This window comes from Haliotis asinina, chromosome 1 (genome assembly GCF_037392515.1).
Source record: "Haliotis asinina isolate JCU_RB_2024 chromosome 1, JCU_Hal_asi_v2, whole genome shotgun sequence".
Lineage (NCBI taxonomy): Eukaryota > Metazoa > Mollusca > Gastropoda > Lepetellida > Haliotidae > Haliotis > Haliotis asinina.
Window position 1 is genome coordinate 59,730,923 of NC_090280.1, and position 27,502 is coordinate 59,758,424.

Consider the following 27,502-nt stretch of genomic DNA (forward strand, 5'->3'; position numbering starts at 1 on the left):
TGCTTTCCGGTTCCAGTTATGCACATGCGTACAAGACCACTTCCTCTTAGCAACGTGTTGACAACAAACATGGCGGTCAGTGCTCTGTGTTTCTGCCTCACAAGTGGATAGCGTACGTAATGCTTACATGATACTTGTAAGTATGTGCCCTGATTCCGCAACGAAGCGGACATTTTGTGTTATTTTAGGTTTTACTCTGTTGATTGTCATAGTGTTATGTAGTAAGAAATAACAAAAATAATTGCATTTCTTTGGAAGGTTGTCAATGTCAACACAATTAGAAGAATTCCAGTTTTCAGCATAGATTTAAACTAGCGATAAATCTTTTTTAGGGTTGAAGACAAAATGCACATTAAGACAGAAGGCCTTGACTGATCTTATTTTTTTGCAGGAATCTGCTGTTCTTCTACAAGACTTTTTCTGACATAATGCATGTTTTCATTCAAATTATTCATCATGTGGTCCATCTCAAGTATACTGGCGTCTCCTATTCTCGCGATACTTACGGATATCGGCTAAAAATATAGTACAAATAATTCTTATCCTGTGTATATTTGTTGTTTTTAAATGAAGAGATTCCCCCCTCTATCATCTGCATCTATCCACTGCTTGAACCATCAGGTGTATTATCGCCCTTGAGCTCAATGAAAAACATGGTCGTCTGCCTCTGACTTTTCGAGGCATCTCCCATTCTCATCGCATAATGAGAAGGTAATGTTATCATGGATAAGAAAGGGGAAAGGGCAGGAGAAAGTTGTGACTTTTCCAAGTTGTTTAAAACTCACGAATATTCGTTACATTGCAAAATTTTGATAATTCACAGACTTAGGCCACTTCCTAGTTACTGGTCAATCATATAAACAACCGCTAAGAATCACACATCGGCGATCTCGGCAGAAAATGTGTTTACCGCAAGAATAGGAGATGGCCCTATATAAAGATACTTTATATATCCCTCTGATTGCAGAAATTTATATTCCACCAGTCACAATGTTTTATGTGAATGCAATATTTGTAACTTTTAAGAAGTGATATTTGTGCATTTTGAAAAACATGCATGCACAATTGTAAATTATGTTATGGGTTTTTGAACATTGGCGAGCATCTGTTGGTGGGTCTGTTATTACATATACAATTGTAAAATATGTCGCTGACTTGTTAAAGACAACTCTATCATAAGCTAGTGTTGGCAAAGTGTGTTCCTCTCAATGAACATAACAAGATAATGTATCTAACAAATAAATAATGAATTAGTAATACAGTGGATTAGTGAATTAGTGGATGACATTGGCAATTTGTTCCAGCATCAGTAGGAATTCAGCCCTTCAATGATCAGAAACATCTCATATTTTGGATAATATCAAAATTCTGTAAAAAATGTGCAGTCAAATAATATGTGTAATGTTCCAGATATTTGTTGAAAGTTAGTGGGTAACCACTCTTAAGGGTTTGTACTGAAAACATCACAAAGTTTAACAAATGATTAAGTCACGTCACTAAGAGCCACAAGGACATTTTTCAATCTTCCACCTCTGCCATTTAAATGCAGTGAGGGTTTTACTCCATGTCTTTATCACTGGCTGTTGTAAGTATTACCTGTTGATTAATAATAATCTTAAACAGACTGCCTGATCTGTGAAAGTAAAGTGCAAGCTACGTGAGATAACATAGCCAGTTGCCCTCAGGAAAAGTACAAATCTCAGTGATGTAACTTTTAAACTTAGAAATATGTTGTGTACTTTCTAAATGATTTGTGTTTATGTTAAATTTCTGGACCATGAAAAATGAAAACAAAAACAGGAGTACAGTTTCTCACTATTAAAAGTACAGATTCTAGTACTTGTTTGGTTGAATTTCACCTGGAATTTGAACCTTCACTTTTAGGATCAAGCACCTGATTGCCAGTGCACAAAGTGCACATCTTACCCACTCAGCTACCACGGCTTTGAAGAAGAACTGGTACAGTAAGGGATTACAGTTTGTTTTTTTATGAGGGTAACTATTCTGGTGTAGACTTACTGATCTTGATTTGGCTAAATAATTATCTCTTTACATTCACAGGTGTAACAGCATAACAGTTTGCCTCTTGCAAGATGGCGGAAGTAGCGTGTAGTCCCACTCCAGCGGGGAGTGTTGGGAGTGCAGGAAGTGCAAGAAGGGTTACCCTGTCTGAGCCAAGGACGCCCTCAGCAGGGTCAAGGGCAGAGGTGAGGGTATCATCAGGTCAGTTATCCCAGAAAGGTTCTGCAGGATCAGTCCGAGTTATAAGTGCCGGCAGTGCAAGGAAATCACCATCAACTCCAGATTATATGAAACCAATTGTCCGGAGTGCTGTGAGAAGATGGAAGCGACTGCACGAACAAGGTATGATGAAACGTTTAGTGGGGATGAGAAATGAGAAAAAAGAACATTTACAAGCAGCTAAGGAAGATGCCCATAAATTAGCTAGGAAGATACCAACAGAGCTTTTGGCCAAAGAATGGCTCCAAGACAATCAGGCCACTGTGGAAGTGAGAGCGTATTTGGTTGATAAGGTTTTTCCCACTTTAATTCTGGGCGTAGAGAAGTTACTGTGTGAAGCAGATAAACGAGGATTGTCAGAGGTGGCAATAATGGATCCCAATTTCAACCCCCTGAACTTCCTGGCACAGTATCTTTTGAGGAATAATCCAAAGTACAGCAACTTCTCTGAGGCATCACCATACGTTCGTGGCTTGCGTGAAGTGGCAGAGGAATTACGAAAACAGCTCTTCCTTTTGGAAGATAACAGGTGTGGTAAACTTACTTTTTTCCAACACATTGTTGATGGTTTTTAAAGCTGAAGTGGCATCAGGTGTTCCTCAGGTGTTGCATTCACTGTGCAAAATAGTCACTGTCCCGCTAGCCTGAGGCTAGTAAAAATCCAGAAAGGCCTGTGAATCTCCACAGTCTCTGGCCCGATTGGCTAATGAATTTTCATGCAGTTATTTTGTAAATATATCACTCTCTCTCACTTGCTCTTGATTTTCTTGTTTCCCTTTAAATTCCTATTTAGTACCCAAATCTTAAATAATATCTTCTTTTTTCATTTTGTTTCAGATTCATATTTTAATGTCTGTGTATGTGTGTTTTTGATGGGATAATTGATTTAAACTAAATGGAACTCAGCCAAATTTTAATGTCAGAATGATATAAAATTTCTTCCAGCAACTACGATCTTGAGTACTGATAATGTGTTTTATTCTGTAGTGCCTAAAATCCATCTGTATATATATAATGCTCAGTGGCACTGTACTAAGTCAAAACATTGTGTATCGACAGAATTCAATAATACAATCAATCTGCATATCCTTGAAGAGAGAGAGATATGTCTGCACAGCTTACTCGAAGTTTGTTGTTGCCATTGGTGATCTGAGAGATACAGTATTGGGAATTGGTTAAAATCATCTCATAATTGATGAATGGCTCATTGCAACCGATAAATCCTCAAAAATAATTGATTTGCATCCTTCATCAAATTTTGCAGATGTGTTTGTTAATGCACATATTTGTTTGGGTTTTTTTTGTTTGTTTTTTTGCGAATTGCACAACTAGTATGTTAGCAACATAAATGCCTGGAGGCTTTAAGATAAATTCAGTCATGACTTGAACCAAGATTGTAGTGCTCATGTAATGTAAATTTAATAAGGTAGACAAAACCAAACACAGAAAATATTGTTAATGCAAACAAGTGTTCCAAAATTGTTTGTGTTCGATTATGAGAAAACAAGATCGATTGCTCGCTCATTTAGTTACTGCGACCAATCACCGATTATTTCAAATAATAATAGTCACCACTAGAGAGATAGGATAAGACTGATCCAGACGTGGAGAGCTACAGTGGAAAAATCCCATGGATTTTGCAGTCGACTGCAATACTACAGTGGTAAGGTGTCTGCCTATCCCACTGGAGGCCAGGGTTCGATCCCTCATAGAAGCACCTTGGTTCGGCTTCTGAGGTGGGCACAAACCTTGCGTAGCATGCTTGGACAAGATACTTAGAACTACACTGTCTCAGTAAATCCAGCTGTAAAATGACTACACGTCAGGATGTGCTGGCAATGTGAGTGTTTAGTTATTGGTATCTAACAGGCAGCACGGTTGTATGATCCCCAGGGAGTTGAAAAAGTTTTGGAAAGTATGATAGTATCCTATGACAGGGATAGTAATGTATGTGCAGGGAATGTGCCTGAATAAGAGCACCATATCAGTGTTACGACGGTGTTTCAAAGTAACAGGACATTGGGTCCTGTAAGTTTCAGATGTCTTCTCTGACCCACTGAAAATTCACAGGACCCACAGAATAAAGTTAAACAAACATTTCAGATCTGACATTTCTTGTAATTGGCATCAAAATTATTAACATTATATGATAACAAACATAAGATTTCTAAACAGCAAACGTGTGTCACATGCCGCAATTACCAACTTCACACAAAGACATTGTGAAATGTTCAGTCAGACACTGGGGCTGGTAATTTCTATCTGACCACTGGCGAATCTGCCAGATTTGTTAGAGGGTCAGACGCTATTCGGGAACACTGACATATAAGTGGACTGTTACTATCTTCTGTTAATTCCATGATAAACGGGATGAACAAGTTGACATGGTGATAGAGAAAGGATATCATAACCAAACGAGATATGGTATGCTGAAAATAGATGATGGGAACCACACTCTATCTTGATATTAAAGCATCTACAATAAATGTTTTTTTCAAACTGCAAACTCACAGACCTTGAAGTAAATATTAATGTATCTTTATTATTATGTTTTTTCTTATTCCTGAAAAATTACATCTGGCAGATGCATAAAAAAAGAAATATAATTGATCAGCTATTGATAGTCAGTGAATGGATTTAACAGTCTGGGTGAGCTTCAGCAGATGGTTCATAACATCCTTCATTATAACCAATTTTTGGTTAGTATACATGTTAAATTATTATTTCAGTTGTTCAAAACAATTGCATCAGCATGTTTTGGGGGGTTTTTTTTGGTTTTTTTGTTTGTTTTTTTTTGTTCTTTTTTTAAAGAACATTCTTTCCTGCCGTCAATTATTTAACAAGAGACACATTTAATCTGAATTGATATTATTTTAGCATTTGTGTTGATGTACAGATTGGCTCGTATCAAAGCAGAGGCAAGGCGGAAACGTGAAGAAAGAGAGCGCAAAGAGATGCTACGAGTTCAGGAAAAACAGAGGAGAGAGGATTGTCTCTTAAAGCAGTTCGATGAATGGATGCGAACATCCGATGGCAAAGTAGAGCTAGCATTGGTAGGTGGCAGCCATACATTGTGTAACAAGAACTCAGTAGAATCCTTTCTTTGCCACTTTTTACCAGATTCTAACAGGAAAGTCTGTGTTCTATTCTGTTAAACCTACCAGACAATTGGGCATCATAAGTTAAATGTGGGTTTATGGTGTCTTTGAATGAAGCAATCTGTTACACACAGAAGAAATAGAGTGATCAAACAAAATTCTCTCTCCTTTAAGTTTTACAAACAGTTGTGATGATGAACAATAAGCCCCTGTATTGGAATGTTATGGGTACCTCTTGTACAAGACAACCTCAGTGGTAAGGGTGTTGTAAATCAGAGTTTATGTATGGGAGTTACAATCACCATGGCACCGAGGTTGTTTTGCACAACTGACCTCGGTTATGGCTGTTTATGTAAGGGTGAGTCAGTTATTGTTTTTAGAGGGTCATAAATGGTAGTTTTTTTAAGGGTGGTAAATTGTAGCTGTTTTAGGCTGGTAAGTACAGGCAAATTATTGTTCATGTGGAAAAGTAGTAGTGGAATGAAGGAAGAAATTTTAAGACAAGTAGAACAGCTTTCATGCCCTTAATAGATGTCAATTTTAACTTTAAAAGTTCACAGATGTTTGATTTCTTGCAACCCCAAATTGCCAGACAATCATGAATATTTAGCCATGAAAACTGTTATCCATTATTTTCACTGAGGCATCTCTTATTTTCATTTGAATTTATGAACTATACTATCTTTTTCAGATTCAAAATACTCTTAGGTCTTTTGTTGAAATGGTTGAACTTTTCCCTGATGATCTGAAAGAGGCTGCAAGGTTTGGAGCTGCCATTGAACCGACAGATGAAAGTGGGCGATTGCTCACTGTGAAAGAATTTCAGCAGGTTGAGATAATATTTGTAGTGAATATTTTCTAAGGAACTGAAATGTATTTGGTGAAAATTACTCTCAAATGAGGTAGTCATATTCGTGATTGACTTTTGGCAATCTGTTGCATCGCTTTAAAATTAAATAGCTATGTTGATGAGATTGTGGACAAGGGGAGATAATTTACATGTTTTATATATTTACCTCCCTTAGATCAGTGTTTTGTATATCTTGATTCTATTCACCCTCAAACTAATTTATAAGTTAATTGTTTAATTCATAATTATAATCAGGTGCATTAATTAAGCAGGTGTTTTTTTATATTCTATTGCAGTATTTATCATCATATATCGACCCCTTGCCAACAGAAATATTTGACCAGTTTATGATCCACATGTCTAAATGTGCATGGGCACATTGCCTAGCAACAGAGAGAGAGGCTCGGCGGATTATTCTCACAAATCTCTTCCTGGCCTGTGATCGGAGTGGGGTTAGTATTGGAAAGTGGAATTGTCATCATGGTGTCTTAATGTGCTGTTTTCATGACATCACCTGGATGGTGCAGTGGGTAGAGCTTCGGTTTGGACAGTGAAGGCTGATGGTTTGATCCCTGCCTTCTACCAAAAGATGGTAAAATTTGGTACTTGTTGTTGCGCTGCCTGGCAGTCGCTGGCTAAAAGCAACCTAAAGGTAAACTCTTTCACCCCTATGCCTCTGTAGTCTCAGCACTGACGTGGAACTTGGAAGATGGTAAAGTTAATATTAACTTTCTAGCACCTGACAGACTGTTTGGATTGTATACTCCCCACAAGGTCGAGAATGGATATCAGGTGCTCACTGATCCATCAACTAGGTTAGAAATGTAGGTCTGTCATAATTTAAATCTGATTTTGAAGTTACTTGCTGGAAAGTGGTGCCTAGGTTTTAATGTAGAGCACCTTTAATACATGTATCTCTAGCCATGGAAAGCTGCAATATTGCCAATGCAGCTAAAAGCAATATTCACTCACTCACTCACTCACTCACTCACTCACTCACTCACTCACTCACTCACTCACTCACTCACTCACTCACTCACTCACTCACTCACTTTTTAATTCTGCTATATAAAATCAACTTTATGACAAAGCATAAGCAGTCTAAAGAGTTGGTTCACCAAAAGAGTTGAAGACACATCATCCTGTACAGATTGCTCATTGCTTGGCTTGCCCATTTCTGTTCAGGAGGAGTTTTTAGAAGTCTCATCAGGATGATGCATCTCAGAGAACCTTCATCTTCTGTTTTGCTCATCAGATGCAAGTTTACCTCATCAAACACCCCTTCTAAAGGTGTTGTCATGTACATTCAGTGAATCCTGAGAAATCTTCTACATGGCAAGATCTTTGAACCACCATATTCTCATCCACCCTTGTCACTGTCCAGGTCACTGAATCTACCCTTGGAGAGTGCCCTTTCAACAGCCTTAGTTTTACATTCAGCAGCCCTTGGATTTGCCCCCACTCCTCAATTCTGCTATTGAAAATGAAGTTTATAACAAAAGACCCCAAGATGTTAATGCCTCATGTCAACCAGTGCAGAATACTCTTCTTACTGTCATCATCACATCACATCATGTATTTCTTATGTTGTCGTAATTTAACAATTGATGATAATTTTTCTCATTAGATTGGCATCCTTGATCGGCACCGTGTCCTTGATCTGTTTGAAAGTTTTTGGGATGCAGCCAATGACGAAGTCCGACGCAGCCTCCGCAACCCAAGGAGATGTGAGTTGATGTGTCCTGTTTGTTTACTTCTCTTATGGAGTATGTGGATCAAACTTGGCTGGACTGAGGACGAAAATGTGCCCAAATGGCCATACCAATGAAGAATAATTGTATTGTGTATCTATGGGGCAGTTGGATGGAGTTAGAAAAAATCATCTAAAATGTGTAAATTTTGCTTTCTGCAACGCCAAGAAAGAGAACCCAGTGCATGTTGCTGAGACATTCGCTGACAGATCACTACCTATGTTGTCTCATTTGAACAATTTGTTCTTAGTAACTGTTGGACTAAAGCAAACTGACAACATTATGCATAACTTTAAACACCAATCCCAATGTTTGTCATAGTCTTAACTCTGTGTCATAGTACAAGAAATTGTCTGTGTTTATCAGAGAATAAACATAACTCCAAGTTGCAAGAGGGTTATTTATTTGGATATGTATCAGCCAAGCTCTCTTTCTCTCTTTCTCTCCTTCACCCACATACACACCTCCCAAACACCCCGACTCCACCACATGGAATTATGTCAGAATCCACCACCTGATGTACTGTCAGCTAGTGTTTCATACACTGTAAGATGTAGCATTAGTGATGTTGCAATACAATGCATGACAATAGTTGATGTTGCATGGCAGGGCCTGTGGTGGAGGTTGAGGAGACAGAGGACTCCCTGAGTGATGATGAGGGCCTTAGTATGCTGGATGATGTGCAGGAGAGAGATGAAGAGAAGGAGAATGAAACCCAATCTGCAGCAGATGAAGGGAAGGTGGAAGATGCTCAGGTCGAAGAACAGAAAGACACTGGTGAGAGTTTTAAAAAAAGGTTGACATGTTATGTATGTTTACCAAAATATATGTAAGTGAAGATTGTTTGGGGTTTTTTTTCACAACAACGGCAACCTATCTCAGCAGTCTTCACCCATGAAGATGCATGTTAGAATTGGTCTTAAGTAACCCATGCTTGTCATACGAGGTGACTTATGGGATTGAGTGGTCAGGCTTGCTGACTTGATTGACATTGTATTCCCTTTGCATAAATAGATGCTCATGATGGTGATTGCTGGATTGTCCGGTCCAGACTGTATTAAGTACTGCCACCATATAGGTGGAATATTGCTGAATGCAGTGTTCAGTCAGTCAGTCAACCAATCAACTCAATCAATCAACCAATCAATCAGTCAGTCAATCAGCTTCTTTTCTATTTACCTGTCAAAACTTAGTTTAGCACCAAGTGCACATTCAATCTCACATCAACAGTTGATCTGTCCTAAATATCTAATGTTGTCAGCGTGCTCCATATCAAAGTATGGACCAACAGTTATGCTCAAGATCACATCTCTGTCTAATAAACATGTGGTTTGATATTCATCTTGGATTGACATCCTCAGATTCAGGAAAATGAGGAATAGCAGGTATGTTAAACATGTGAGGACCTGCAAAAGTCTTATAAATATAGCTATTTAAATGTATATTTTGCAGAAGATAGCCAAAAACCTGAATCAGCTGAGAAAGGAGATGACAGCCAAGAAACACTGCCAGAAACAGAATCAGAGCCAAGGAAAGATGAGAATCAGGAAGAGCAGCAGGGGAAGAAGGAAGAAGAAAACAACGAAGCTGAAGAAGTAAAACCTGCTGAAGAAGGACAGAAGGCAGAAAGTGATGAACAGAATGATGAGGGGAAGGAGAAAACTGATGAAGAAAAGAAAGATGAACAGGGAGAAGAAAAGAAAGAGGAAGAGCAAAATCAGTCATCTGAGGAGCAGAAGACAGATCCTGGCAATGCGTCTGCTTCAGAGAATCCAGCTGATGTTGAAACAGCAGGTCAGACCCAGACCGAGGCTGAGACACAGGAAGTGTCTGAAAAAGAGCAGACAACTCAGGGTCTGCCAGAGAAGGAACAGGATGAAGCTGGTTGGTGTTTCTGTATGATAATGTTCCAAATATATGTAAATATAAACAATAACTGGAATGATTAGTCCAAGCAGGGCTTGAGGACCAGGACCATTAGTTAACCTGAACCATATTCTTATTGAATTGTTCAGTACAGTTAATGATAACTGATAAATGTCTTTTCAAATATATTTGGTATAGCTGGAGTGTTCCTTAGTAAGTTGTGAAACAATAAACAAATGGCACTTCCCTGCTGAACCTTTCTCTTGGTATGAATATGCACTGTATAATACTGGGAAAGGTAATTCACTGAAATTAATACTTTAGATGTACTAAAGTCATTTCTGCACACCAAGGACACTAAATATGTTAAATACATAATACTTTAAATTCTTCTACAACCCACAGAGGATGACAAAACACTGAAGCTGGACCTGAAGACTAGTGATGATGATATGGTTCCACCAGGAACTACCCAGACTGGTCGACTCAGTGTCACCTTCGCTGAGGGAACGGAGTTCGAGAGAGAGATTCAGACAGGTACTACCTTGCTGCTCCAATAGACACAGTAGGACTGTAATATCATGATATCAGTAGAGCTTCAGGTAGATGAGGAACTGTTTCCATGGGGATGCCAGGTTGGTCTGCTCTGTGTCACCCTTGCTATGGGCACAGAGTTTGAGAGAGAGACTGAGACATGTGCAGCATTGGTTCTTTAACAAACACACCATATGATTGTAACATCATGAAACTGGAAGTACTTGAGGGGGGATACCAGGAACCATTCCCATGGGGATGTTGGATTTGGTCCCATGCACCCAATGCTGGTTGCCTTAACTGATTGGATAGTAAAGCTTGATGATTCTGTGTGGTGCAGCTTAGATCATTGCTTGAAATACCAATCACTGTATTTTCTGGTTCCAACTCAATTAGGGTCTGATGGAAACAACCTGTTGCTCTCGGTCAACAATTTATCTCAGTTTCAGACGGATATGTTTGTGCCATTTCGTGGCTATAGTTGTTCAATTTCCACTTAAAGTGGCTGCTGACAGAAAATTGAGTTTAACAGCAGGACTGTATCCATTGGAAAATGGGCAAAGGCAGATATGTTTCCAGAATCCGCAGTCTGCAAGTTATCTTAGTCGTAGTTTTCAATAGTCACTGCCCTTTATTTACATACAGCCATCATATAGCTGGAATGTCTCTGAGTGAGAGGTGTCAGGTGACATGCGTCCACCCACCTGTGGCCGGGTGTAAAAACCTTGGTGTCATCTTTGTGTGCAGACTCTTTCAGTGTTATCACTACCTCTAGTGTACAGTACACAACCCTGTGCACTTAAAAGAACCCACAAATCTATTGGTATATGACCAGATGGTGGCCACATGAACATGTGCATGCACCTGGTTGCGGATACAGCAACGTGCAGTAAACGTGGACAAAGTGCTGTGACTATGTGTCACAGTCCACTCAGCTGTCAATTGGGTACCTCGTTAGGATGAGAGAGCCACAATAAACTCTGTGCGCCTAGTGTCAGCAAGAGTTGTATACTCCCCAGGGAGTTGAGATTGAAATACAATGTGCTGTTGAGATTGACATCCAGTGATCGAGGGGAAAATACCAACGCCTTGAGCATGCACTCGTGCATGGATATGTGTGCTACATAAATATCCTATCTATCTATCTATCTCCCCAACTATGTGAGAGCCTTATTTTGTTTTAAGTAAATACATTAAAGACTGGGGCCGCAATGATTCAGTTCAGTTCATCGAAAGTCGAATCTGACACCATAGTAATTTTTTATAACCACTATCACTACGATTTCCATTCGATATTTGAATACCTGTTTAAGCTATTTCCACACAGACAGTGTCTGAGTTGGACTCCAAATTTAATCGAATGAAATCAAGGTCTGGGTGAATCGTTCCAGCCCTGTTAAAGACCTGCTTCAATATATCAGCTGTTCTGTTACATGACATCACTCAGCTGAAATATGTTCAAGGTGCTGATCTTGTTCACAACCAATGATTAATTTAGATATTTTTTGTGTCTGAATGAATGCTAAAGTTATCAAAGAAATTGTTAAAGTTTGTCGGTGGAAATTATCCAGAATGACGTAACATTCTGCATCCTCTTTATGTTGAAATATACAACTTCCAGCTGGAACTGTCACAAGTATACAGTCACAGATGTCAGCATTTGATGAGCACACGCTGAACGTGTCTCAGTTTGTACATTTGACTGAGACATTTATCGGAGACAGGCCGAAGCGAGCACTGTTTGAGACACTGCTGAGGTACATCAAGGAAGGCTATGAAGAAACAGAGGAGGAGAAACTGGAGAGACTTTTGAAGGTTGTACATAGCTTGTTTATTTCCTCTTGTCAGATCCTGTCTATTAGGGCCAGTGTATATTTGTAATTTTCACAGTTGGGTCTTGGATTTGCTGTGAAACAGGATAGAATGAAATGTGATATATTAACGTTATGATTATTAAAATCCTCGTGTCAGCAAATATAAACTTTACTTGTAATCCTGCTTGATTTTTAGTGGTCTTTTTAGGAAATCAACCCTTTAATAACCCAATATGACACATATCTAAAAAAACACATGAGTAAGAATATGTTTAAGAACATGGTTTAGAATTAAGTTAAAATGTGTATATTTGCATTCATCAGGCAAGGAAGGAAGCTCTGGCCTCTAAGCGCAAGGTTCAGATGGACAACCTGTTTGAGAGATGGGACAATGATGGGTCAGGCTACCTTGACCTGGATGAGGTAGAGACAGTCATGCTGAAGTACAAGGATGGTCAAGAAGCTGAGGCCATCAGTAGAGGTGAGCTGGATTTGCCTTCATCCATCTCCCATCAGGGAAATTCTGAGGGGTCATAGTAATTTTAATGGGCTAGAGGCTAAAAATGGAAGTTCCATTGTGACTTCTTTGACACTGATTAATGCTGAAAAGTTTTAGTCTGCTTGACTCTTGGTATACTTTGTAGATTTGATGGTTATGTTTAGTTATTTGGGATGACTTTACAATTCTGAAGTGGACTTGATTGGAGTTGGTCTTTGAAATGAAGTTTAGTAGCTGAAGTCATTAATGATTGACGTCTACTTCACATGACTATCATTACTTTGAAGGTTGTCACAGCAGCATGCATAGTCTTTGAATGGCATTTTGAAGTGATATACATCAAGGAGGGGGAGATAGATATAGGTGTCACATTCTGCATTATAGGAACATGTGAGTCATTAGAGTATCCTTACTCGTTCATCACCACTTGGTGAAGTACATGTATGTTCTATTCCACCACACACAAACAACATGCAGACCCACAACGATAGTCCATCCTATGATAAGCCATCTTGTTTCCAGCCAAAGACAAACTGAGCAAGCAGTCCAAATACCATGATCAGAGACTCAGCAAGAGAGAGTTCCGGACATTCATTAACTTGGTGGTTGACGAGATCCCAGGAGATTCTTTTGATTATCTTGTAGAGTTCTTGGCCAGCAGTATTGAGGTGAGAGATATTTGTATTTACACAACCTTCAAAGACAATGTGCCAGAGTAAAAGCAAACAATAAATGCTGTGCATATTTCAGTAACCACAAGGCTACAGAATCACTGAGAGATAAAAAGCTTGTTAAAATGTTGCTGTCAAGTACATATTGGCCAACAACATTGATACACCCTATATATATGTATGAGAAAGTATACTTTGCCTTTATTGATTGTCCAGTTATGATGAAAATATCCAAGCATGTTTTATCCAACATATGGAATCTGTATTTTTAAATGTGTTGAGACTCTGAGATTTATCTCCTAATGGTCTGTCTGTTGTAGAGGTCATATGCTGACCGTGTCCGAGGCGATGCTAGGAAGAAGTGGCTCCAACAGGTTGTTACAGCTGCCGAGACTTCAGGAGCCAGTCTGGAACCTGTGTACAGGGCCGTCTTTCAAGCTCTTTTCAAGGTCAGTTGCTCACGAATTTCTTGTAGGTATTAGTGAATCGAGAATTAGTTCATTACTAGGAATTGTTAATGGGATTTTTTTACTCTTGGTATTACAGATGTCCCTACATTTCTTGGTATTACAGATGTCCCGTTTTTTTGACTGGTATTATAGATGTCCCTACATTTCTTGGTATTAGAGATGTCCCTGTTTTTCATGGTATTAGAGATGTCCATACATTTCTTGGTATTAGAGATGCCCATACATCTCTTGGTATTAGAGATGTCCATGCATTTCTTGTTATTGGGGATGTTTGAAATGTGTATATAACTTTTATTCTATGAGTCCAGTGAAGTTTCAGTGGGTCAGACTGACATTGGTTTCTTGCACAAAGGGTGTTTCCAGTGATTGAAACAAGGGCGGTCCGACTGCCTGAGACAGTCAAGATTTCTGACAGATGGTCTAAACTTACAGCTAACCAGCCTGATGGTTTGGTCCAAATTTTAGATGTTCCATTCATCTGGGTAAATTCACCATATCTTGGTGTGTGATCTGGCTAATGTCTGTCTGGGTTCTTGGCTTATTTCATACACTGGTGTTTCTGTGAGCATTCTTGAAAACATCAAAAGACATCACCGAGAAAATGTAAAAAACATGTTGACAGGACATTTCCTCTGATATGTTTGTAAGCATTTTACTTACTAAATATTAGTGGGCTAGATTAATGGTTAAAGCTTCTCTCATCACGCCAGCAGCATGGGTTCGATTCCCCACATGGGTACAATGTGTAAAGCCCATTTCTTGTGTCCTTCACTGTGGTACTGCTGAAATATTTCTGAAAGCAACGTAAAAGCTAACTTACTACAAAATACCCAAATATTAAATTATTTTCAAAATGTGCAGATTTTCTGATCAGTCATGACCTGATTTCAGTTTAAATTTATTTCAGCAGAAGATGTAAGTGATAATGAACATAGTGTGTGAATTCTGTTGTCATATTGCATGCATTTGTTACACTAAGTCTGCATCCATGGTATGTTAAGTTTGTGCCCTAAGAAACACAAAAATATATTTCTTTAAGTCAGTACAAGACACATCAGCAGCCATAACATGAGAGGCAGTGTGTTTCATTCTTTTACAAAAATGTAGACAACTGTATGAAATCAGTGATGTCACTTACTGCAATAATCCAACACAACCCCACCCATTCCATTATCAGGAAACAGTGGTCAGCATGTTGGGGCCTGTTTCTTTCACTTGTTAACTAATCAAATGGTATAAAATCACTTCCAATTTGTACTTAAACTGAAGGGACTGAGTCACAGTTTCAGCTTGTTTGTGTGACTTGCTCACATGCTTCAAGCAAGATTAAACCTATATGTCAGCCAGCTTTGATATCAGTCTGTGAGTGATTGAGTGAGTGAGGGAGGAAGCCAAGTGGAGCGGTGTGAAGTGGCCACACCAGGAATGGGCCTCACACATTGTACCCATATGGGGAATTGAACTGAGAAATCAAGCATCTTGCTGCAAAGCTCATCAAAGCAATCATTGACTTATGATGTTACTAAATTTATGTTATATTAAGTCACTATCACCTTAGCCTTATGACTGCCTTTTGAGTTATAATAATATAGTTGTTGCTGAATGGAAACTGGTGTATTATAAATGGACTCATTATTACTATTATCATGCTCCGACAGGATGCTGAGGCTCACGGCAACAACAAACGCATCAGTGCCAACATCGCCATGCTGGAACGTAACGTCCACTTTCCAGCTCGGGGTGATGTGTGTCTGAGATACGTGGCTTCAACTCCAGAGGACGCTGACTATGTCCTCACCAAGGTCCTCTACAAAGACATGAAGGGAATCAGGTATACACTGGGCAATTGCGCCTTTGGCAACCTCACCTACCACATAATATTGTATGAAACTTAATGTTTGGTACAGAAAATGTTCATTTATCCAGAAATCAGGTTTCCAGATTTGGACAGTTAAGTTTATTGACAGCATCATGCTGTATGATGTGTTCTATAATTCCTTACCTAGCATCCAATATCAATGGGCTGGTGTCTTTAGATCAGTGTTAGTATAAACCTGATGGTAGACAAATTGGTTATAAATAGTTGCCATTGTATATCTAGACTGATAATGATATGTTTTTTTAATAGTTGTTGTTTTCACTGTGAATATTTCGATATACTCACCCACCCATTCACTCACTTACTCACTCATACACTCTCTCTCATTAACTCACTCACTCACCCATCACTCACTCACTCACCCGCCACCCAGTCACTCACTCACCCACTTACACACTCACTCACTACCACCCACTCATAATGTTGATAGTTGAAAGTTTCACTCACTCTTAACATGTTAGGCTTCTTTAGGGTTTTCACTCGCTCACTTACATTATGTTGTTGTTTTTTTTCATTTCTAGTTTTGCTGCAGTTGAGTCAGGCAAGCCGATCCACGTCCCCCGTGTTGCCAACCATGGTAACATCCATTTCTGGAACAACCATCGTCATAGAGATGTACGAATACTTTCTTCAATTGTTTAATTCTTATTGTGAAGCCAACTAAACCCGGCTTCACACAGACTTGAAAAACCTAGAAACATTCAACGTAAAATTTGCTCGAATTTATTTACCCTTGGAAACTGATAGTCATATGCAATAAAAATGCCTTGTATATAACAATCTTGTGAAGTTATGATTTTGCAGGAAGTATATACATGCCTTGAGCAAGCACTAGTTACCTGGATATGTGCACCTGTATAAATATCCTTTAATATAAAAATACCTTGTAATGACAGTGGGTGTTAATTAATCTCCTCACAAAGCCAAACTTTCCCAGTGCAGGGATGCAGCTGAGAGTTGTTTCCCGCTGATATTTGGTCCCACATTTTACCAACCTTGTGTATGTTCAACGACTTATGTGATGTGTGTTTCTATTATTCCTTCTATTTTTTCATTGGCAAACAAAAACTACAAAGGCTGAAATTGGATTGCTGATAACCTTTAACCATTATGTTAATTAATCAATTAAGACTTCACGTTTGTGGTGTCTTTTCTTAGCCACCAGTTGTTGTAAGAAACCATTACATAACTTGATTGATTGCACGTTAGATTCCGAATGCTTGAATCTGTGTTCATTATGGCAATCACTGGATTCAGTGGTTCAGACTGAATTATTTACCGAGTGCAGTTATATAGCTGAAATATTGCTCAGTGTAGCATTAAACATCAAATAAGCACATTAAAAGAAAAGCTCTTTCATGACAAACAAAAATAAGGCATTTCCAACAATTTCAACTGTCCACTAACAAATGAAGTAAATATAAATAGATGAATTTCAGGAAACAAGACAGAAGAGTTGGAATTAAAGTATCTCTGACAAGTGCTCCGAATTTGTGTCCCATTATTCAGTGAATGAATGTTTATGGTTTCAGGAAAGGGAAGGGTCATTTATTGTGATTCCTCTAAAGGACAGACGGAAGCGAGTGTTCGGTATCATGGGAATTGACACTCTCAGCGATCCTCACACAAAGGCCATTTTCATTACCCATGAGATACAGTTCTTCCAGGTTAGTGTCAAGTCAGTAATGAAGCACGATGGTGTAAGAATCTACAACGAAATGTCACTCTATACAACAAACAAGAATCCATAAAGTTGTATGGGTCATTATTGAGTATGGGTGGAATTCTTCCAGGTCAGCGTAAAGTTGGCCTAGAGTTTTGTGGAAGTGTTGTTCCTGATCAGTGTCAAGTCAAGCAGGAGTTTGTGGAACTGTTCTTCCGGATCAGTGTTTGTCTGGCTGAATGTTTTTTTAATTGCATCTTCACTGACAAAGTGTAATCCCAAATATAACATTGTTGCAATTAAAAGAAAACATGAAGTCAGATATCTTTGGGAACCTTCTATGTCACATAAGATTTTTGTTCATTTGCAGTAATGCAAATATGGAAATATTGCATAAGCACTGCTTTTTATTGGACAGGCACGTAAATAAATTAATTTCTTACTTAAGTAGTTTTACATGTAAATAGTATGTGTTAGAATGCTTGCTGAATTAAAAGTGTCATGTGTTGAAATTAAATAGCAGTCTCACATGGTAGGGTGTGGCAAAAGCGTTCAGTGTTGCGTACCACCATGTGGATATGAGGAAGAAATTGCTGCGCATCACGGAGAGTGCGGTGTCATGGATCCAGCGCCGCAGTCCACACGTGACTGAGGTGGTGTTCTACATGGTGGAGCCTGATGGGAAAGGTCAGGACTACGTGCTTCGTAAGATGATGATGACAGACAACCGTGGAAACCCTGTCCAGCCAGAGAACCCAGCTAGACTGGAGAGGAAGGATAACCTGTTTAGGTGGGTTGAGTGAGTAAGGGACAACCCTGTCCAACAGAGAACCCAGCTAAACTGGAGAGGAAAGATAACCTGTTTAGTTGGCTTGAGTGAGTGAGTGACAACCTTGTCCAATCAGAGAACCCGTCCGGACTGGAGAGAAAGAATAACCTGTTTAGGTGGGTTGAGTGAGTGAGTGACAATCTTGTCCAACCAAAGAACCCATCCAGGCTGGAGACAGATGACCTGTTCCAGTGTAGTGAGGGAGAGTGTGAGTGTGTGAGTGTGTGAAGGAAGTAGGGATGGATATGGATGACTAGCATCTGTGGCAAATCTATCCAGCCAGAGAACCCATCCAGACTTTAGACCAAGGAAGATCTGTTCAGGTGGAGTCTTGTGGGGGTACGTGATTGAGTCACTGAGTTATTTAGTAAAGAGGTGAGTGGAAAGGAGGGAGGGAAAGACGACATGCTACAGTGCAGGCCAGAGAGGAAGATAATCATTAGGTCTAATGACAGGGGAACCAACCAGACAGCCCAGCCGGCCTGGGTTGGACCCAGCCTTGTGTATCATTGTGTTAGGTTATAGTTTGGAAAGTATTATATTGCTAATCTCAAAATCTTGTAGGTGAGATTTATATTTAACATGGCAGTCTCCATAGTAACTAATGAATGTTGAGGTAAGATAACTGTGTTCTATTTGTGGCGTAACAATGATTATTATGTATTGTTATGATATGTGCACTGGTAGGTATCAAAGTAGTTGCTAGGGGTTCAGTTAGTGGATGTTGCAGGTGTGCGCATGCATTTTGGAAGTTGTGAACCTGTACAGAATAAATAGCCATGATTCTTCAATATGAAGTAGTTATTCGTTGTAAGATCTAACAATTGTATTAAGATGAACCACCGTGTGGGTGACCTGAGTCATGACAAAACTGAAATATAAAGAGTAGAACACCCTTGTAAAGATGACCATATATTAATGTGGACAAACTATGAGTTAGTATGATCCCCAGGCAGTTGAGACTGAAAATACAATGTGCCATTGAGATGGACATCCAATGATCGGGTGAAACAGAAAGCGCCCTTGAGCAGTTGAACTGGCGAACTGGATGTCGGCGCTATACAAATGTCTAATATAATATTCATCAGTATTGTTTCTTTATTCAAAGTCTAAAACTATGTCTTCTTTTGTTTTTCCAGGGACTATCTGTTCAAGTCTGTGGACAACTCGGAGTCAGTGACAGCTGATGCATATGGTGAGCGACACTTGGCATTCCCTCTCCGAGACGATCAGGGCCGAGCTGTAGCCATCATCGACATCAGTATTGGCTCGATGAAGAAACTTCCTGCCCATGAGAACAAGGAGGCATTGCGGATGCTGAGGCTGCTGCAAATGGCTCACAAAGAAATCGCCTCTGAGTTTGCAGGAGAGGAATCCATGAGAATTTTGGGTAGGGGATCAACTAAATTATGCAGTGTCACCTAAGCACTTAGCATTGAGTAATTGTTACCATGTATGTGTTGTAAATGTAGCATTATGTTTGTGTTTCTCAGCCTCAGTAAGGACTGCATTCCTTGATAACCCTTAGGGATTCCAGTGTAGAGCTGGTCCACAGTATCCTCTGCATGTCATAAGGGGTGATTGAACAGATCAGGTACATGATCAAGCAGACTGCTTGTCATCACACCCTAGTCGTGTGGAGTGTTGATCATAATTTCAATCACTGGTTTGTGTTGTCCAGATTTAATTACCTGTGTCATGTTATATACTGGTAGCTGAATTAATCAAAGCACAGTTTATTTTACATGTTAACTTTGTTTATGTTGGAGACAAATGTCTGTGGACATTTCAGTGGTTCTACCTTTTGATAGGGCACCCCTTTTATTATCTCCAAATATCAAAAATACCTTTAGGAGAGTTTGCTGTCAGTCAGTTTGTGTCCTAGAAAGTGAACTAATTTTAAACTTTGTTGCCTGTGTGTAGATGCTGAGAAGGATGACAACGCACGGATGGACATAATGTTTGACCGTCTGATGCTGATGGAACTGAGGGAGAATGTATCCAAGTTGGACACCCAGGCGTACGCTGAGCTGAAGAGTTACAACGAGCCGCCTGCAATCATCCTGGACATCCTGAAGGCCACCATTGCTATCTTCTACCTGGAGAAGGTGGAGACAGGGGAGTTTGACGATTGGACCAGAGTGAAGGGGGTAAATATGATCTTATTCGTGTTAGGTAGCACTGATGTTTGACTTGTGAGTCAAACTTGAGTTTAAGCTTTTTGGGGTTTAAGTGCTTCAAGGATGATAATTCTAAGCCATCACGTATGTTCAGGTTTAATGAGCAAAATAATAATTGGACTCTTTTGCAAGTTTGAAGCTTGGTATTAAGTTCCACAGCAAAATTGGCCTAAGTATGTCCATTGTGATTGAAATGTTTGGATCAATAAAACAAACTAAAAGCAAAAAGGCTAAAAAAGAACCTGAACAAAAAAGGCCAAAGTATATTTATAAGAAATTACACTTTCCATATTCATGGCCAAACCATTGTGATAGTGAAAGTGACTAAGTGAGTATGGTTTTGTGATGTTTTTAGCAATATTCCAGTAATACTGCATCGGGGGACACCATGTGGGGAAATATTGATCCTCATGAACAGACCATCCTTTCCCATTATACTTTGAACACACTAGAAAATATGTTATTCAGACTGCCTTTTATGTTCATACACCGCTTATATAGATTGGTGCTCTCACTATCAACCACAAGTGTGTCAGGCAAAGTCTGTTTAGACTGTAGGGTATAAGTGTTACTGTACCTTTCAGCTGATCAATGGCGACCTGAGTCAGAAGATTGCTGACTTTGACCCCACTGCTCAAGAAGACCTCTTGCCTTCAGAGAAGTTTGAACATTATCTGAAAGGTATGTGAAACTTATGCAAAACAATTTTTTCAATCCTAAGTTTTAGTTTCAAATGACAGTGACTATGTGAATGAGTGAGTTGGGTTTTATGCATCTTTTACCAATATTCCTGCAATATCACAGTTGGGTATACCAGAAATGGACTTCACACATTGTACTGAAGAAGGGCATTGAACCCATTTCTTTGGTGTGAGATATGAATACTTTAATCAATATCCTACCCCACCGTCCCCTTAAATTTAAGGATTTGTTATCTAAGTTTACTGCGAAAATTTTATCTAACCTCTTGGTTTCTGATGACTTCATTTTCAGAGGCACAGACTAATTGTCCTGCTATTGAAATCTATAAATTTGGTAGAGATAATTAGGATGTCCTATAAATAGTCCCATAAAATCAGGAAACTATCTCAATGCCAAAAACTGGAATTTGGCATCCAGTCACTGGAAGAAGCAGAGAAAACATTATCATCTGCATAGCCCCTTTTCAGAAATCATTCTTTATAACCTTATTGAAATGTCTGATCACAAAACAGAAGTTGTTTTCCGTAAAGTTTTGTCAGTAGTGTATAGTTTTATGATATCTGGTTTCATGAGGACATCTGACTGAGATAAACAGACCCATTTTACACCTACCCTTTGGCCTACTGTCAGTATTGGCTGTTTCAGATGTGCCTCATGGAGAAGTTGCCAAATATGGTTCCCTACCAGCACAGCATATGTACAACTGGGTGTTCGTCTGTCTGTCTCTCATTGAACACACACGGAAGATGAGACAGAACAAGATGGAGAATACAGTGCCTACCGAGGGAGATTCAGCAGCTGAGGACTAGAAACTACTTTCCATAAGACTATCACAGAAAATACTTTCCATAAGACTATGACAGAAACTACTTTCCATAAGACTATCACAAGAACTACAACCCATAAGACTATCATAGAAACTACATTCCATAACATTATCACAGAAACTGACACCCATAACATTATTAGAGAAACTACTTTCCATAACACAAACCCTTAATATAACACTACCAGAAAAGCTACTTTGTGTAATACTATCCAGATATTTACTAAAACACAATCACAAAAGTTATTTTTTGTAACACTGACAAAACATTAAAAGAACTATACTACTTTGTCATTCACTATCAACTTGACATTGTACAGTTTCATATTCTTTCCTACAAACACTAATCAAACTGATAATCTTTGTCAGTGATGCCATTGGTGTCAATTGTATATTGGCAATCCAAATGTCCAGTATTATGATTGTTTTGTTCACCATTATGTGACCAGTATCTTTTTTTTATGTCCAAAATATCTGATCAATATTTTCACAGTTAGATTGCACCAATTATAACTTCCAGGGACCAAAGTATGCCTTCGTTTATTTGATCCATTGCCTTACTATCATTATGCAGTACTGTCCCCAATACAAGTCTGCAATTATCCAACTGCTGAAATAGATGAAATTTTGCTGCAACAATCTACCTTATATATGAACAATTATTTTCATGTAGTTTCGTCTTTCAGTATTTTTTTCGTACTAAGTGTATGTTTTAGATAATCTGCAGTATTAGTCTGGTGGCTGTTGTGGACATTTCCTGCTGTCTTTGTAACTATGTATATAAATCTGGTGATTTTTGCAGGATGGCTGTAAATATTGAGAATGTAATTATTGGTATAATGAACATTGAAGGTGTGTTTTAGTGGTAATAAATTCATCAATTCGAACCAAATCCTATTTAGAAATATGCTTTGTTGTTTTTGTTTTTTTGTGGCAATTTTTCTACAAGATTATTTGTGCAGTCTTTACAGCACGTATTAACAGAAACAGCAAAATGCTTTCCATAAACACAGCTGACTGTACAACTCTGGCTGTGTCATTAGTGCATGCTTGTGAATCAGTGCGAAACACTGAAGACACCAGATTCGTGTGAGAAGGTGAGTTTATTGCTATCTACCTATTTACCATGGAAACATATATTTCCTTTCAAAAGTGTAGACGCAATTATAACATTCACTGTATGTTATGTAAATATATATATGGTTACATTGAAGATTGATTTCTCCAGCTTCAATGTTACAAATTTGTTTAACGATACATCAGTTCATGAGTAAAGAGTAGCTTTAAACAATATGGACTATTTGGCAAAATCTATTTAGAACAGCCTGAAACAAGTGGCTATATTTACGCTAGCAGGTCTAAACTTTTGAAACAAAGTATATAATACTCCACAAAGTTTTGATCAGGGGTTAAATGATTGATTACTTTTACCCTGATCAAATGAGCAAGCAAAGCAACCTCCAGCTCTTTATAGGAAGAGCATGCTTGACTGTACATAAAATGTTGAGATATGTAGAAACAAAAGGCTGATGGAGTTGTGTGAGCACTGCTCAACAAACAGAGAAGTGCAACATTGAAGTCATCCCTCTTGTCAAACAGTGGAGGGTTATTTTGCTGGGATGTCCAAAGAAACCTTTTCTTGACAACTGAATGATTCAAGAGGCCAGTTTGCTTGCAGCTAAAAGGTTAAACAGCACTGATGATAGTATCAGCTTCTTGAAGCCATGCCAATTGAAATATGGTTGTGTTTAATGGTTCACTGTAAAATGCACAGATCACAAATAAGAGGGGAGTTCTGCCTTAGATGTTTGCTTCCAGCCTTCTGGCTCCTGTATGTATCATGCCTTAGTCCATGGCCACACTGAAGAATGTCACATGTGGATTCCCCATAAGCAAGTTAGTTTGTTTGAAATATGCCTCTGTTCTCTTTAGGTGCCTGGGAGCTTAAGAGGGTTTTGGTGTCTATAAACCTTCTAGCTTCTCAAAGGCAGCTTGAGCTGTAAACTCCCCAGGGAGTTGAGATTCAGACTACCTTTGAGGTAATAATAATGTATCATATAAAGATTGTAAAATATGTTTGGAATATTACTGTTACTGGTAATTAAGTTGTTTGTGGATACCAGGTAAGATGAAGTGGTAATGGTGGCAGTTAATCTAGCGCTTCACAGCTTGAGTTGTATACTCCCCTGGAAGTTGAGATTGTGATCACAATGCAAGACATGGAGTTTCATGATGACTGTAAAATATAGTGTTTGCAGATTCAAACTACATGTACATGTGAGTGTAATAATAATATCGCAATTTGAGCACAGGATGATTCTAAAGTACGAGTTTTCAGAGTATTCTTGTTTACTCGTAGTGTCAGATGACCTGATAATGGTGACAGCTAATCTAGCACTCTCCCACAAAGTTGAGATTGTAATTATAATGCACCACATTGTGTGTATGGTGACTGAAAAATATAGTGTTATTATATGGTCTGTGACTGTGACAAATTCCTATTCAATGACCATTAAGGCACCTGAGCTTATCACAAATCACCACAATTAAAACAGCACCACACCATTGACAGACTCAAACATGGAATCTGATTTCAATCTTTGTTTATTTTGAAAAATAATCATTTGTTTGTATAACAAAGTCGGTCAGCCACAAACCTAAGTGCCTCCATTACAAACAGAAGGCATGTTATACACAAAGATCTAGAAATACAGGCAACAATACTATACAATAAGCCACAAGGCCAGTAGCACTTGAGCAGATGTCACCAGTTGTAAGGGTAATATTACATTATGTACAATCAGTTGTTGGGAAAACAGTATCACAAATGACATCACTAGAAGGAGAAAACATAGTTAATTTGATTATCACAAAAAATTATGACTACATTTCTACAAAGAAATAATGAGGTAAGTGGTCGGACTACACGTCTGCTTTGACTTGGGTGAAGTGGCACAAAGTTGGAACTGAAATAATGGTACGAGTGCCATTCTAATGAACATTATTACTGAAGAAAATCAATACAACTCTGCTCCACCATCTTAGAAAGGTTTCATGGTTAAAGATGCAGTTTCAAATCATTACATTATGGTCAATTTGAAATTTTGTTGGAATAAAACAGAAGGAAAATAATTTCCAGTTCTAACTGACACAGCATTTTGGTTCGAATGTATACTTGTGTGAAACATGCTGAAAGTTTCATCAGTAATATGAACAAATAATTAATGTGGCCTTGTTATGAACTTATTATTACGAGCTTAACTATGAGATTAGGCTGGGTATATAAAAGGTACATATTTGATAGGCAAGTATTTCAAAGAAACACATTGTAGAACATAAGGGAGTCACTGAAAGAAGATAACAATGTCAATTAGAAATAAATTACCGACATGCAGGATACAAACTTATTTGTCCACCAAACTTCTTATATTTTTGCATAAGACTTTTATTCAAAACTGTTATAATCTTTATGTTAATATTTCCAGAATAATGTCATTAAAATTACATTATTATGTTACATTTGTTTAAATGTTTAACATAGACAATATATGTCTTAAAACTGAAAAAAGACTACAAGTTTGCAATAATGTAGAATAACAAAATGCCACCAGATGAGATCAAACAGTAATATCTGAAAAGAGCACTAAACATAGAAACGAATTCCTTCATAAAAGAACCAGGAATGAGTAAGTGAGTTTGATTTTACACTGATATTAGGAATATTCCAGCAATATTACAGAAGGGGACACCAGAAATGAGCTTCACTCATTGTATCTATACCCATGTCGGAATCGAACTCTGCCATTCAGTGTGATGAGTGAACACTTTAAACCACTAAGCTACCCTACCACCCTATAAAACCAGGAGAATACGCACTGATTCTTGAGGTTTGTCTTTTGGTCACCTTGCTATGTTGCAAGTGCCCACTGTAACACACAAGGTCAAAGAGAGTGAGCAAGCTGGGTTTAATGCTATTCTGAACTGAATTCTGACTATATCCTGGCGAGTCTGCTTCCTGAAAGAGCAAAGCCCAAAGGGATCCCTGTCCAACTTTAACAAATCTATTACTCATGAGCATATGTATGGTGCTGACAACTCTGGAGTGAGTGAGTGAGTGAGTGAGTGAGTCTAGTTTTACACCGCTTTCGACCAATATTCCAGCAGTATCATGGTGGATGACACCTGAAATGGGCTGAATGTGGTGAATCAAACTCGGGTGTTTGGCCTGATGAGTGAATGCTTTAACTACTAGCACACCCCAAAGACCCTGAGAAAACTGCAAACATAACACTACAAACCAGGATTTGAAGCCGTAATTATAGTTGTCAAACATGCCCAAGAGTTATATCTCTGCACTTGACCTGCAGCACCTCTAATGGCAGATTCAAAGATAACTGTGTGCAGCTTTGGAGAGTCAGTCAGTTTAGTTTTATGTCCCTTTTAGCAATATTCCAGCAATACTACAGCAGGGCACACCAGAATTGGGCTCAACACATGTATCCACATGACACTCGAACTTTGGAACCTATTGAAAATAATTATATTTGTCACTATTCTCATCTCATCGCATCAAAGTTCACAAAAAGATACAACACCTACAAACACAATACCTTGTCCTTTACAGACATAGTTCATAAAAGAGGTGAAAAATATACAAAGTAAATTTAGTGAAACAAAATTATAGACTAGTGAACTCCTGCCAAACATATTTGGTATTGAATAATATTCTTACTGTCTTTATAACACAATAATTAAATATTTATTAATCAGAGTGAAAATGCTCACAATTTGTATTAATTAAATTGTATGCACTTACAATGATGCATACACTTATTCCTGAAGTTAACGTTTCCTGAAGTAAATAAATTCCTGATTTGAATAAGAATTCCTGATGCTTGTACACTGGCCTATTTGGATTTCCCTCAACAATTTCTCACAATTCAAAATTATTGACTGGCATGAACAGCCATGATAAGAGCGTAACCTGACTTCTGCAGATCATTATTTCAAGTACAAATTGTCTGGAGACACAAACCTTGAACAGCAGCAGACACAATTAATAGTCTCAAAACCAAAAGAAACAATTTTTAGTGAAGAAAGTTTAATGTAATCAACCTGAATCCCTTGACAAATCAGACAGATTTATTACCTTGTGGTTCTTAAATTCACAAAAATAATTCTGAAAATAAATCTTTGCAACCTCAATTCTGTTAAGAATTTTGAAATGTAGTTCAAACAACATGATGTTTCAAGCAGTAAAAAACCAAAGCATACCATGTGGTTCTCTTTAAAGTGTTAAGACTAACAGGGCCGTCCATCTGTAAGAATGAGTGAGTGAGTTTAGTTTTATGCTGCTTTTAGCAATATTCCAGCAATATCATGGAGGGGAGACAAGAAATGGGCTTCACACATATGTACCATGTGGGGAATCGAAGGCCAGCCTTTGACAAAATGCTTAAGCAAATGCTTAACCAGTAGGCTATCACACCGCCACTGTAATGTGAAACTCCAATTTATGTCTTGGCATTTACATCATAATCATGGTCAATAATGCAATGCAAGCGCTGATACAGAGGCTTAAACAATATAACTACATAAACACACGAAACTCTCCAGTCCTGTATATTGA

General features: G+C 38.4%; 1 protein-coding gene and 1 long non-coding RNA gene across 3 annotated transcripts; one reads left to right on the top strand and one right to left on the bottom strand.

Annotated features, from left to right (window-relative positions):
• The first annotated feature begins 38 nt into the window (after positions 1-38).
• Positions 39-22,765, top strand: LOC137295257 (EF-hand calcium-binding domain-containing protein 5-like). 2 transcript variants are annotated; one of them, XM_067826578.1, is made up of 21 exons: positions 39-136; positions 2,062-2,770; positions 5,138-5,294; positions 6,031-6,168; positions 6,486-6,641; positions 7,817-7,916; positions 8,550-8,717; positions 9,393-9,824; positions 10,212-10,343; positions 11,962-12,155; positions 12,479-12,635; positions 13,176-13,321; positions 13,645-13,773; positions 15,453-15,625; positions 16,195-16,288; positions 17,206-17,340; positions 17,873-18,126; positions 19,305-19,555; positions 20,089-20,315; positions 20,930-21,026; positions 21,693-22,765. In XM_067826578.1, exons 2-21 carry the CDS (start codon positions 2,094-2,096, stop codon positions 21,854-21,856), a joined length of 3,981 nt encoding a protein of 1,326 aa, XP_067682679.1. In that variant the 5' UTR covers positions 39-136; positions 2,062-2,093; the 3' UTR covers positions 21,857-22,765. The 2 variants fall into 2 exon arrangements, with proteins under 2 accessions (XP_067682679.1, XP_067682685.1); XM_067826584.1 differs by having other exon boundaries at positions 49-112.
• Positions 22,766-24,459: 1,694 nt separating this feature from the next.
• LOC137295382 (uncharacterized) lies at positions 24,460-27,150 on the bottom strand. The gene is made up of 2 exons (XR_010957564.1): positions 26,838-27,150; positions 24,460-26,794 (listed from the first exon to the last, which is right to left on the bottom strand). It is a non-coding gene; the product is annotated as an uncharacterized lncRNA (long non-coding RNA).
• Positions 27,151-27,502: the final 352 nt, after the last annotated feature.